This window comes from Erpetoichthys calabaricus, chromosome 7 (genome assembly GCF_900747795.2).
Source record: "Erpetoichthys calabaricus chromosome 7, fErpCal1.3, whole genome shotgun sequence".
NCBI lineage: Eukaryota > Metazoa > Chordata > Cladistia > Polypteriformes > Polypteridae > Erpetoichthys > Erpetoichthys calabaricus.
This window is the reverse complement of record NC_041400.2, coordinates 27,751,759-27,766,302: the sequence shown is the minus strand read 5'-3', so window position 1 is coordinate 27,766,302 and position 14,544 is coordinate 27,751,759. Positions and strand designations below refer to the sequence as shown.

Below are 14,544 nucleotides of genomic sequence, written 5' to 3'. Positions count from 1 at the left end.
TACTTGACATAAACTATGCTTTTTGAGTGGTGGACTGCAAAATTAGAGTCCTTTTACAATGTGTCTTGAAGAACTACTGAGCTTGCTTTCCTGTAGTGTGTAAAGCCCTAATGGTATATTTCTAATGTCTATCAGATCTCGATGAGTGTAAGACCAAACAACACAACTGCCAGTTCCTCTGTGTCAACACTATTGGAGGCTTTACCTGTAAATGTCCATCTGGATTTACTCAGCATCACACAGCCTGTATTGGTAGGTCCCCAATTATTTTTTTATTTACAATGGAATGAGCAAACCTACTCAGACTTAAGTATAGCTTAGATGCTGAGCCATCTGCTCTGCTCTTTGTATGTCTCTCACTCTTATTTTGATGTTAAATGTTAAGGTTTTGCTTCAGGTTGACAACTGCACTTGTATGCCCCTGATGGCTTTGGGAAAATTGATTTTCCTTTAAAAGCATGTAAGGCTGGGCATTGCAATACCTGCTTTCTTAAGAAAATTATGAAAATTTACTAGTACATAAAATCAAGTGTAAAGTATGTAGGACATCATCAGTATATCAAGTTTAAGAACTTTGGCATTGCATTTTTTGAAATACAGGATTCAGAATGGCAAACATGGCACTTTATAATCCTTGGCATTCTACAGGCCAGGAAAAGATGATTACCTGTATGCCTCTTGGAATTCACCAGACTGGCTAGTTTAAAATTATTTGAGCTGAAGGATTTGCCAGACTGAGGAGGGTGCTTGTGATTTTGAAGGCCCATTATTATTTTAAAGATTATTTTGGCTATGGTGTTTACTCAGGAATTCCATTTCTAACATAAGGGTGTCTGTCTCCCCCTTGTGGTAATAGGGTTGATCTTTTTGAATTCAAGTTTTGTCAAAGGACACAGTTCACATTGCCAAATAAAGTCATTTGATATGTCAAAAGTAAAAACTCTGTTCATGCTTCTAGAATGTTTTTGAGATATCTTCATTTTTATTTGATAGATAACAATGAATGTGCGTCTCAGCCTTCACTCTGTGGATCCAAAGGGATTTGTCACAACAACCCAGGCAGCTTTCGTTGTGAGTGTCAACGAGGTTACTCTCTGGATTCCAGCGGCCGCAATTGTAATGGTATAAAAGATTATACTTTAGCTTTTCACTCTTTTACTAATGGTAGGAAATAACAAGTGCAGTTTTAAAACACATGGATGACTCACTTAACTTCCTGTATTAGTGAAAAATATTTTGTGCATGTTGTGTTTATGTATTCATATAAATCGTTTAGAGACACTCTTCTCCAAGATATATCAAATATATATGAAAAAAAGAACTGAAGGTTCATGTTCTTAGCAAAAATTCCTTAAAATATCTCCTGTAAGGCAGTGTTTTATTTGTAAGACCTAGGCTATAGTTCACAGTATGCTTTATCTTAATTCGTAATCTTAATCATATGCTGTCTGCACTTTATATGTTTATTTAGGCTTATTGGGTCATTATTGTTTTGTGTCATTCACTAAGCATAAATGTCATTTGTGTGAAATTATAATGGCAAGCTGTCCTATCCTTTGCAGATATAGATGAATGCAAAAGCCAGCACAGATGCAAACATGGGTGTCAGAACACAGCAGGGGGGTACAGATGTAGCTGTCCGCAGGGCTACAACCAGCACTACCAGTGGAACCAATGTGTTGGTAAGTGTCATCCAGCAAAAAGGTGTATATCTTGCTAAACTGAAAATGTAGTTTATGAAAATATTTTATATATTCAATAAGGCAGAACAGAAAGCTGAATATTTTTGTGTTTATAACATATCATTTTATACATTTATTAAGCTGCCTGTTTGAAACAAATATGCTAAACATTCCTCTTTAAATAACATTTAAATGAAAGAATGTAGTATTTATCCCTTGAATTATTATTTGGATGATAAACTGCAATTGCAGCCATTACACCTGTTTAGATAAGTCCATGAAAGCTTTGTATATTTGGACAATACATTGTTTTTCTGTTCTTCTTTATAAAAGTAGTTAAAGTAGAACAACCACATTTTCTACCTTTTAAAAGTGAAAAGTACTCTTTTGTGTATTAAATGATTGAAAATTTAAAGGGCAAATAGGAGAAGGGCTGACCATTTATGACATAATTCACGCCATTGCATTGATTCTTGGGATTTGCGTTCTTCCACCAGCTCAGTACTAGATCAGTGATGTCACTGGTAGAGTCGTTTTTGGGAATTAACAAGGAAAAATCATGTCACAATTTTTCTCAAAGAGACCATATTAAAGAGAGCTTATCAAGCATTTTTGGTAAAAAGCAATTCCTGCCACGTGTTGGGCCACTCCACAACATTAACCTTTCTTGTATTTGAGGAAAAAAATGTATAATTTTTGACATATGAGATATGTTGACATATGAGATACATTTATGTATCCTGTCTGCTCTCCAAAGATGACAAAAGTCATGTTATATATGTATTTAGAACCAACCTGCTTCTCCCTGAAGCTGTTATAGTTGTTCTAAATGAAGCAATACCAAAATTAAATCTCTGCATATTTCAGGACATTAGAACATTTGTTTACATTTTGACATGTAAAATGTAGTAATACATCAGTGTACACCATCAAGTTTAGAATATTATTTGTAGCAAAAATAAAGGTGATTTTTGTCTTTTCTTTTGTGAATGAAAGAAAGGAAGACTAAATGTAGATATTTTAGAATAGTTTTATTTGATTGACATATAAAAATATTTCCCTATGAATGCTTTTCTGACATTGACATTGAAAGTTACAAAGTATTATAGAAAATACAAAGTATTAATAATCAAAGCAACACATCAACATAGGATTGGGTAAAAGTTATACTGAGCTAGTTTATCAGGAAGGATGAAGTTCCCCGTTTTACTCAGTGTTGTTTACATTCACTTTAATGACCCAGTTATTTATTGAAATATACCCATATTCAAGGTAGAGAAACCGGGATATTACTCTCCGAGAAACAAAATTAACATGCATAGATTTCTCAGTGAGTTTTATGACAATGTAAACCTTTAGCTGTGTTTCAGTTAAGGATTTCTTACTCTTCTCATGTACATTGTACTCTTCCAGCCTATACACTTTTCCAGAAGCCACAAAGATACATTTCCTGAGGCAAATGGGTAATAGCATTATTCCTTCTCCTTGTTGAAATAATCTGTCTTAATATTTCAGAAATTGCTAAATTTACATTGATGAACTGAACATACAGTGGTTCTCCATGCTTGTTTTTGAATTCTCGGTGGTCATGTTGGTGACATTTAATCTTTTATTTTAGTATATTTTCATCACGTTAGAGCATTTTGATCACCTTGTCTAGAGTCATTGTTCTGCTGGAAGATGATTTTTTTCTCAAGTCCAGGATTCCTTGCTGGTTTCAGCAGTAATTCTTTCTTAATTTGCTGCAACCATTCTTCTATCTCAGTTCATAAGTCTTCTAGGCCCTGATTAATGATCACTGATCATAACGTTATTCAAGTCCAACAATTCTTTTGTTGTCATATGACTAGGTGTTACACTTGTATCAAAAATAACAATTAATGTAGAGAACAAATAAGTCAGTGTTGGTCTCATTAGAACCATATTTTTAATTTCCAGTTCATCTAAATGTTTTGTACATACTTTCTGGAAAAATGTAAAGTAGTACAGAATTAAGATTTTTATACCAGGAGAATGTGCAGACAGGGGCTGAGTAGCACTGCCCCAGTACATGTGTATAGGTGTGGTTCAGTCTGATAACATTGTAAACATTTAGTGTGCAGAGTGTGGTTACCAGAGATAAAAATTAAGCCTGCATATGTATATCTGTAACACATCCGTCGCTTTTTGGAAGCTGCCTGTTTCTTAGTGTAAAGTCGCTGCCTTAGCAGAAATTGGTGAAAGGCACGACCCATCTTTGGATAGTGCATCACAGGGCACATATGTACACATTCACAGACTACACTGTCTAACGTAGGCCTTCAGTGTACCTGACTTTCTTTGGAATGAAGGAGGAACGATCCTGTGAGTACTGAGAGAACATGTGAAAGGCACACACCTATGAAGTACTCAAATGGGCCACTATGAAGTACAAGCACATAGGACCCTAAGAATATAATGATAATTGCATATAAAACAATTAAAACATACCAGTATATTCTGAACCTGTTTTATAGAGGCATGGTGCCGAAAAAATACTATGCTAACACTATCAGGCAAAATGTAGGAACCAACCCTAGGACAGGGTCAGTTCATCACAGCACACTCTTCCACTTGGATGGGACCAGTTTAGAGGTTCCAATCAAACAAATCTGCATGTATTTTGGGGATGTGGAAGGAAAATTGGAGTACCCATAGAAAAACCAACAAAGACAACAAAGGGAGAACATGCAAAGCCACACAGTATCTGGGTACAGGATTTGAACTAGGAAACTGGACCCATGGGACAGCAGTGTTAACGATTGTGTCACCTTAGATCTGTTACAGAATGAGTAATTCAACAATATACTGCATGTGAATATTAAAACACATTACAGACTGATAGGACCTGTTGAAGTAACTGCAATCTCAAACCTGCTTAATACTGTTTAGTGATGACAGGTCTTTGAAACAGTCCATATAAAAAGCTTTGTGTTTAGTTTCATTAGAAACTCATTCAATAAATTTCTTACTCCTCAGATGATATGCAGGCTGTTCCAGAAAACTACTAGAAGCTGAAGTAGACTACTAGTAGACACTACTGAAGCTGAATTTCTGAGATCTCAGCTTCCAAGTATTCACAATTATGGTAGGCAAGCAAGACTTTGTGTGACACAAATTGAAACTTTTAGAGCTTGTCTTTCTGTCAATGACAAGATGTTTTTACAAGTATTCTCTTGGATTATGCCAAGTAGACCGAATGTGAGTAAAGACAATAAAGTTGTTAATGATGATCATTGAGGTATTTGCTTAATTTAATATGAACTTAATGCCATTCCATATCCTCTTTAATAAAACCCCTGTGTGCGTCCAGTGTCCGTGTGTGTGTCTTCTGGTGAAGTGCGCATGCGCAGGGCACGGTGCGACGCTTCAAAGGCCGCCTGACACGTCACACAAGACAGAGAGGGTGGGAGCTATAAAATATTGCGTGGCCGATCCAGTCGGATTTCGGTAAATGAGGTAAAACATAAAACACGAAAAATTCAATCGGGTACTGAGACGTGGAGACCAGCTTCCCCAAAGAGGTGGGATTAGTGTTTGTTGTTGTGCAAGTATTCACTCTGAGGATGTCAGATTTGGGATTAAGAAGCTTGGCACGGTAAAGTGTAAAGTGTCAGTTGTTGAAGGGGTTTTCCTAAATATACGAATTTTCAGGATATTACAATATGATGACTTTTAAAAGCAGATTTATTTTCAAGCACATTACATCAGTTGCTGGGGAGAATCTGCCGATTGCCCACTGTTGTTACAGAAAATTAAACGCATATTACGGACAGCAAAGCCAGTATTACTGTCAGAGAAAATTACAGGCATTTTACGGAAAAAAATTTAATGAGGTAAAAGGTCCCTTGCCATTTAATATAGACTGTTCGTACTAATGTTTATGGATTACTGTTCTAGCGCCCGTTATTGTAACAGGCTTAATGTCTAGTGCTGAAATAATTATACTAATATGACTGGTGCCTAATCCACAGTTGGTTCCCATCTTTTGTCCCGTGCTACTAGAATAGTCACCACCTCACCATAACTCTGTACTAGATTAGGTGGATTAAAAATGAATCAATGGAATGGAAATATAACAGATGTTAGGAAAAGTAATCATTAATTATTCTATTTCATATCATAGCGCAGTTTGAGCATGCACATGGAATTATTTTGTTGCATGTACTGTACCTAAATTCACTGTACATTCACCAGTTTTTGTACACATTAGTGCTTCTGATCCTGCTTCTGCTATAACTCCTGAAACTTCTTGGAGCCAGTGCAGATAGCACATACTCTGTATTTCATTTTCCAGATGAGAACGAGTGCGCTGATCCAAAGAGGTGTGGAGCTGCCTTGTGCTACAATACTCTAGGAAGCTACAGGTGCTCTTGTCGATCTGGTTATTCATTTAATGAGCTAACAGCTTCCTGCCATGACATTAATGAATGTGAAACTTTTAAGAATCCCTGTAATTATGGATGCTCAAATACAGAAGGAGGGTATATGTGCAGTTGTCCACCTGGGTATTACAGAGTGGGACAAGGGTAGGTATTCCTTTTTGCTTCCAAAACCACTAAATATTTGTTTAGTAGCTGTTACTTTAAAACATGCCTATAGTGTCTTTTGCCTTGTTTCTACTAACACTGGCATTTCTTTACTTACTGTATCATTTATGCAGTCACTGTGTTTCTTCAGTGGTGCTACACCAGGATCAGTTCTTGACCCCAGTGGGTGAGGCCACTGAGGAAGAAGCCTTGTTTCTAGAAGCTTGCTATGAATGCAAGGTCAAGGATCTCCCAAAGAAAGATCTCAGAAGGAGAAGGAGTACTAATGAAACAGAGCTCTTCAAGGTATGGTGTTGGTCTGCTTTAGTTATGACAAAAATAGGAGAGATCTACAGTATCAATTTGAGCAGAAGGAGCATGTTTTTACTGGTTCATTATGGACCAATACAAAAATGAAACATGACTTCAATAAGCTTGAAAAATATTTTATTTTCTTTTGGAAATTAATATTAGCTTGCTATTAAGATACCAGTCATACCCTTTTCCTGCTTATATATATCAGGTATACTTTCTTACTAACTTACTTGAAAATGTAAGAGTAGCTTAGTGGCAATGCTACCTTACATCACATCCAGGGGTGGGCAAAGTCAATTTCATGGCTTGTAAGTGCTTTAAATCTGCCATGTCAGGTCATTCTCATATCTCATATCCTCAAATGATTTGAAGTGTAAAACGGATGAGTAATTCTCAGTCCTTTACTTTTTTTCTCTTCACTTTCCTTCCAAGTGTTTAATCAAACCAAACAGGTGTAAATGGAAACAAACTAAATGGAGAAATGCTGGTTTCGTTTGTCATTTTCATCTTATTGCTAAATAAGGAGCAATTAAAAACCAAAATACAGCTGTTTAAGACTAAAATAAGCAATAAGTGTTCAAAGTCTTAACGAGCGACACAATTAAAATGAAGCAGGAGTGTTACTTGAGCAATAAGGGCTTCTTTTTAAGCAACTGGGTTGGAACAAAGACCTGCAGCCACTGCGGCCCTCCAGGAACGACTTTGCCCACCTGAGACATAGACCCTAATTAAACCCAGCTGAAGAGCCTTCAGTGTAGTTTTACATCTTATCCTAGTGTAGTTTTTTTTCTACAATCCAAAGGCATGCTTGTAGTTGGTGTGTGTGTGTATTCAAGTCTTATGATAAAATAGCATTCTGTCCACACTTGCTTCTGACTTGTCTCCACTGGTAACTGGTTGGGCAGGAGGTCTAGCAACCTCAGACTGCAAACCACAGCCAAACCACCAGTGTGAAATTCACTCTTAAGAGTGTTGAAGTAATTCTTAAAAATGTATGTACGTCTGGAAACATAAAACATTAAGTGTTAATTTAACAATTGTGATTTTGCTGTGAATGTCCAGTAAATCAAGGAATAGGAAATGGTGTTAGGTTTTGTTACTCGTTTAAAGAGAAATCAATAGTCCAAAAGTAATGCCAGCAGTGATTACAAAGCATATTGTGCTGAGGTTGACATATTAGCTGTAAAAGCCTGCAGCCCTTAACAGACAAAACAGATATTTCCTTACCTACATCTGTATATCTACCTCATGAACCTGCTTCTTCCATTACAGAATCACAGGAAGCCGGAGTCTGTCCTAGTCAGTCAATATTAGGGAATACACAAGCATATACTCACGTTCACTGACACTCAGCCACACCAGACCTCATTACAATCACCAGTGAACTTACAATGCCCACATTTAGGATGTGGGATGAAACAGCAGCTCCTTGAAACTTGCAAGAAATTCAAAATTAACCAGACTCATAGGGTATAAATTAGCATGTTAGAAAAGTTGTAACAAGAACAGGCCATTCAGTCTAAGAAGCTCAGTCATCCTATTTGTTTAGATTGTCCAAAATAATATCAAGTTGAGATTTGAAGTTGCCTAAAGTCATACTCTCCAGTATACTACTTGGTAATTTATTTTGTGTATCTATAGTTCTTTGCATGAAGAAAAACTTCCTAACATTTGTGCAAGTTCTGTTTCCATGTGTTTTTTTTGAAGAATTTACTTTAAAGTAACAGAATCAGTATATTCATTCCTTTTATAATTTTAAATGCTTCAGTCATGTCACTTCCTAAACTCTGTTTGCTTAAACTGAAAAGGTTGAACTCCTTCAATCTCTATTCATTGGTCATAGCCACTCTTCTCTAAACTTTCTGTAGCTCTGCTATGCCTTTTTTTAATGTGGAGACCAAAACTGAACACAGTTCTCTGGGTGAGGCCTCACTATTGTATTACATAACAATAGCATAAACTCCCTTGACTTATTATCCACACCTTATAATATATAACTTAACATCCTATCAGTCTTTTTTGATTGTTACTGTACCCTGTCAGGATGTTGATAGTGACAAGTCCATTGTAACTCCTTCTCAGACCTCTCTCTGTGTTTTCTTATCTAACATTTCTTATGTTTAGTGCCTTACATTTAGTTACATTAAATTTCATCTGCCATAAATCTGCTCACACCTGTATGCTGCCCATTTCTCACTATAACAATTTAGCTGATTCTACATTATCTTCTTTTCCACCTAGTTGGTATCATCTGCAGACTTAACCAGCTTATTGATTATATTCTTGTCTAAATTGTTTATGTATATTAAAAATAGCATCAACCCTAGCACTGACCCCTGAGCGACACTACTTTTAAAATCACCTAATTCTAAAAAAGTTTCCCTCACTATATAACCCTTTCTTCCAGTGTTTGAGCCAATTTTGTGCCTACCTACAGACTGCGCACAGAGTTCTCACGTCTTTTAGTTTGATCACTACCTTTTCGTGTGGTGCCTTATCACAGGCCTTCTGAAAATCAAATAACACCAGATGTACCTCTCTGATCGTACTTTTTTGTTTGCTCCTCATAATATTCCAGCATTTTAGTGAAAAACAACCTTCCTTGTCTTCTTGAGCGTTTACTAATATGCTTGCTCTTGTGTATATAGAAAATTATAATCACCAGATTAACTAAAAAAATCACACAATAACAATAATTTTATTTATATATAGCACCTTATCATACATTTACATGCAACTCAAGGTGCTTTCCACAGATCAATCAACAAAAACAAATTTACTTGGATTATTATCATTAATTAATACTATGATAATTTCTAATAAATGTAAGTATACTAAATAAAAAGTCAACCAGGTATTGTTAAGCTAAATTTAACCACTAAAGTGCAGAACAGACCTTCACTCTTATCAGAAAAGGGTTTTCTAATTAAAATATTTATACTTTAAGGTTGACAATAGAACAACCAGCTCTAATTAATATATATAAAAATATATACAGTATATATCTATGTTTTACCTAGGCATATGTATTTGGCAACCCATTGGGTAGAACCAGACTGATGTTATTAAAGTTAATGAAAAGATACAAAAGCAAATAAAATGGACCATAGCGATTTCAGGTGATTTAGGACGTAGATGAAGTTCTAGATTCCTGAATGTTTTGAGGAGAGGAAGACAAAAAAACTCCTACAATGGGCCATAGGAGAAAAACAAACCTCTGGAGGTCCACGGTCGGAAGACAGAAACAAGCAAATCTAATAGTTAAGTCTGATTGTTAATCAGTTTCTGCATCATGAAAGACACAATGACCTAGGCTAGCTGGTCGCCCACCCTCTACTGGGCACAGTTGATACAGTTAGCACAGTTGATAATAAGGTTTCCAAGTCCTCCTCATTTCCTCCAGTAGCCCAGGTAACTGCAGAATAGACCACTTTGAGCAGGTGTGAGTGGCACATAGCACCACCACACTGGATAGGAAATAAAAAATTTCCATTTAATGTGTACTTTTCCAGCATGGAGACATAAAGGACCACAGCCTGGCAGCGATAGACACAAGGCATACACTGAACATGGACAGGATATGGTCAGTCCATTATTGGGCACTCTTGTATACATATCCTTAATCAGATACTCACTCACATTTGGCCAATTTACACTGTCCAGTCCACTTGGCGTAGAAGTTAGTCCCACACTACTTTACAATTATGAACAGGTGATCAAAAAAGAACCAGTATAAAATTAACTAATTTGCATGACTGAAATTGTAAATGTCAAGTTAGTCATAGTTGACCAAATGAGTAAGCTTCTGGTGACATTCAAGTCTTACTTGATTTAATTTTAAAAATCATTTGCAGTACTACAGTATATCTATCATATGTCACAAACTATTACTCCTGTGTGGACCAAATAAAAAATCGTCATTGTAATGAGCCTTCAAAACCTGTTTATATTCCCAACTTACTTCACAGTTCCAGCAGACAATTTTGTCTCATATTACTTTTTTCACTGCTGCTCCTTATACTGTAGATTTTTCCTCATCCACTGACTTCAGGGAGTTTTTCAGCAAATGTGTATTTTGTCAAGAACACTGTTGTAAAATTGATTTTTTTGTCAAAGACAATCAAATCATTACAGGTGACACAAAATGGGGATCAAGGTACTCAGCATTTCTCTTTTTAATTGCCATTTTTTATTAGAAGTAATTTTTTTTTTAATTTTACAAATGTCATTTATACTCAGGATGACCCATTTTTAACTTAATTTTTTCAGGTTGCAAGTGGAAACTAATCACAGGGAGAACATACAGAGATTCTGCACAGAAGGCACCACTGTGCCACATTTTGTGAAAAAGACTTATTACAGTTATTATTTGCTCTGTTCAATACCAAATGTTTGTGGCATATGACCAATTTACTTCTATGTACTAGTTATCTAGTGAAAGACAAACATACCCCAGTACAGTTTCATGTGGTTTGTACACTGAATTATGGATATTATTTGGCTTATGCTTGAAGCAGGGTGTGCCGTGTACAGGGCCAAACAGAGCCCCAAACCCCTAGACACAACTTCACCCTCACAAGTTATGGGTTCAAATAAAAATTTTATTTGAGAAAATACCTTAAACAGGCTTCTTCTTCTTCTTCTTCTTCTTCTTCTTCTTCTTCCACAATACAATTCTTTTCTTTCCTTTCCTTCTTCCAGATACCTCTCAACATTACCACAAAAAACACTTGTGGGTCAGGCAGATCTTCCCTAGGACAGGTGGAGCTTGTCTCCAGCAGATCTCTCTAGTGGCACCCAAGGACCCCAACAGGGTTATCCATCAGAACTACACCTTCCAAGCATCCCTGCTGTTGTCCAAAAAGGAGCCAAATCAGAGTGATGCTGCCACCCAACGTACTGCAGGATCACATAGCCCTGGGGGGCAGTCTCCCAAGCAGGCATGGTTCCAATAACCATCCTGGCTGCTATGCCCATCTGTCCAAAGTTACAAAGTTATGAAGATTTACTTTTTTGTAATACCTTTCATTTCCAAAAAGGTGGTTGTTTATTTCACTGATGTTTGGAGAAATTATAAAGCATGTGTCAAATTGGAATGATTGTTGTATTGTTAGCATAAGAAGAGGCCGTAAACTGCGATTTTCAGTATTTGAGGAATTATAGTTATTGCTGATATTGCATCCTGTCATTTCTATTTACTGAATAAGAATATTTCAAAATTTAGGTCACATTTTCCTGTAGATGGCAGTACTGTATACGTCTGAATCTTACCTCTTACATAGGCAGTCAAAACAACATTCATAATTCATTGCTTTCAACTATTTAATATATATTTTTGCATCAAATTACATTTATGTAATATTAATCATTTTAGTCATTTTTTAATAAAACAAGCTGTGCTGGCATGTCCCATTTCACTTCTTGGCACAAAGGAATCACTATTTTTTAACTTATTTGTTTATTCTGTAACAGAGTCTTTGATAGTCATTTCTAAGTGATCTTAATATTCAAATATTACTACATTATCAAGTCCAACTTGTGAGACTACACTTCAGAAAAATAATTTAAGATGTTATGCATGAGATAAGTATCAAAAGTACCGAAGGAGACGCATATATATATATATTAACAGTTAACATTTTAAACATGGACTGCAGAGAAAGGTACAGTATATCCAACTTATTGTTCTCAGAAAATCTCAGAATGGGATCAAAACAGATTTATTTGCATAACAGCACAGAAGGTTTAGTCGTATGACAGATTAGTCATCAAAATGTTTTTATTCTGTCTGTGCTCTGAAATTATGTGTCTAGAATAACTTCATGATCCTCGTTTGTGAAGCACCACAATAACGGAGGAAAAAAGATGAAAAGCGGGACCTAGATGCTTAAAAATCAGATGTGAAAACTGTCTGTTATTTGGTGGTGCAGTGGGCCCACATCTGGTTGATTTATTTAGCTTACACTGAAAGAATGTGTCATCACATGCTCATCAAACACTGAGTGTTCTTTTCATTACTTACAGGAGGCACCGGTCAGCCTGGACAGCTTGGACAATCAAGTACCACTCAGGTTACATCTTAATATTTCCCACTTGAGTAGCAAGCAACACATCATGGAGTTTATTCCTGCAACCGAGTCTCTCAACAACAAGGTTCAATATAGCATTTCATTGGGCAATAATGACAGCCTCTTTCGCATCACCCAGCGTGCTGGCCTCAGCTATCTGCACACAAGCAAGAAGAAGTTGTCTCCAGGAACCTATAGGCTAGAGGTGATAAGTGAGAACCATCTAGAAGGACAGACAGACAGAAGTCTTCATCTGCAATTGCTCATTGAACTGGAGTGAACAGCTCATGGAACTCTCAGCCGAGATACCTCTTATTAAAGAATAGAAAAGCAGGGTATAAGATGTAAGTCAAGCTCTAAAGGAGCTTCTGCTTGGTAACTGCTTAAGGACTTTTACTCAAGGTTTGTTTCTTTTCCCTTAATGCCCTACCTATTACTTAGTTCACTATTGATTGAATTTATACACAGCATGATTGTTCTGCAAAGGTCCCAGAGCCTCTCAGGGTATCACTGCCAACTTGTCTTACCTGATCTTGGCATCAGAGCACAGGATGTAACAAGCAGACAAAGCGCTAGAATTCATATGGAGAGGAATGCCCTTAGAGATTTTAATTTATCACTCAGCAGCATGCAAGGTGATCACATGTTGCTGCGTTTGTGATACTTCCTTTGACATAACTAAGAAATAGTATATCAACATATTTATTAAAATTAATCAAAAAAAGGAATAGTCAGATTAGAGCACACTGTTCACTTCACACAAAGACACACTTTACATTTTGCTTTGCAGTTTGGATGCAGAAGAAAATTAAACATTTTTCCTCTTTGTACAGCAGAAAGGTAACAGATGACTCCTTATTCTGTGCCACCATAAGCTTATGACCCATGGCATGTCATTCACACTGCTAATAATGGTTTATTATGACTTTGCTGAAATGGGAGGTTATAGGAGAGGCCAAGTCGGGTGGCTGAAGAATGCAGAGAGAGAATAGCAGCTTACTGTATGTGCTGCTCAGAGCGGGCAAGTCAGAGCGGTATGAGAAGAACAAATACATTGCATAATTACCGTATAGTAAACTCCTGTATTTCGAGAAAAGCACAGGTGACATGTGAGCATTGGGCATTCATAAGGTTCATGTGTGTTTTTAAGTACATGTGATTATGCTGTTGACCAACTGAATGTTCGGATATACTTTGGTTCTTTCTACCTTGTGCGTACCTCCTCAGGTTAATCTGTACTGTATTTCTCATCAACAACATCAATACCTCAAACTTAGCTGGGTAACTGACTACACAGTAACTGGTGCTACATGGCATGGTGCTTCTAAATAACATTAATGAGGGACCACACTTCACTTTTTGAAAAATATAATTCACTGCACTCAGAGAGTTCTAGCAGCTTTGACTTGAGAATTTATCACCTAGTGACTCTTGGTTGTCAGTGACTTTACTTACTTATGAATGACAGGACAATTCATTATTGCTTTTCTACAATATTGTAAGAGGCAGCGTTCAGCTGCGCCAGACCTACGCAAAATGTCTCATTGTCAGATGTACAAGGTTGGTGGGATTCAGTGCCATTGTGTTAATGCCATGCTGCCACATTCTCAGAATAAAGGGCACTATAGGTTTGAGCATATCCATGACTTGTGTCTATGACTTTTTGTTCAGTGTTCTTGATTACATCGGTCTTTCCTTTTATTATTTATTTAAATTACATCCCTTGAAATCACAAACTGATAGAATGTAAAAAAGAGAATAATAGCAAAACACAATGAGAATAGCCCCCCAAAACACTAGCTGGACTGTTGCTATTTTGTAAATAATATAAACTGGGATTTTGAAAAAAGGGCGGCATAGTGGCGCAGTGGGTAGTGCTTCTGCCTTGCAGTTAGGAGACCCGGGGTCACTTCCCAGGTTCTCCCCGTGTCT

General features: G+C 36.7%; 1 protein-coding gene across 1 annotated transcript in view; it reads left to right on the top strand.

Annotated features, from left to right (window-relative positions):
- Positions 1-13,960, top strand: part of fbn2a (fibrillin 2a) — a 133,065-nt gene extending 119,105 nt beyond the window's left edge. Inside the window, exons 60-65 of the mRNA XM_051929952.1 lie at positions 136-252; positions 994-1,122; positions 1,563-1,682; positions 5,998-6,229; positions 6,364-6,535; positions 12,569-13,960. Of these exons, the coding sequence (XP_051785912.1) occupies positions 136-252; positions 994-1,122; positions 1,563-1,682; positions 5,998-6,229; positions 6,364-6,535; positions 12,569-12,892 (1,094 nt within the window). The 3' untranslated portion in view covers positions 12,893-13,960. The remainder of the gene's footprint in view (positions 1-135; positions 253-993; positions 1,123-1,562; positions 1,683-5,997; positions 6,230-6,363; positions 6,536-12,568) is intronic.
- Positions 13,961-14,544: the final 584 nt, after the last annotated feature.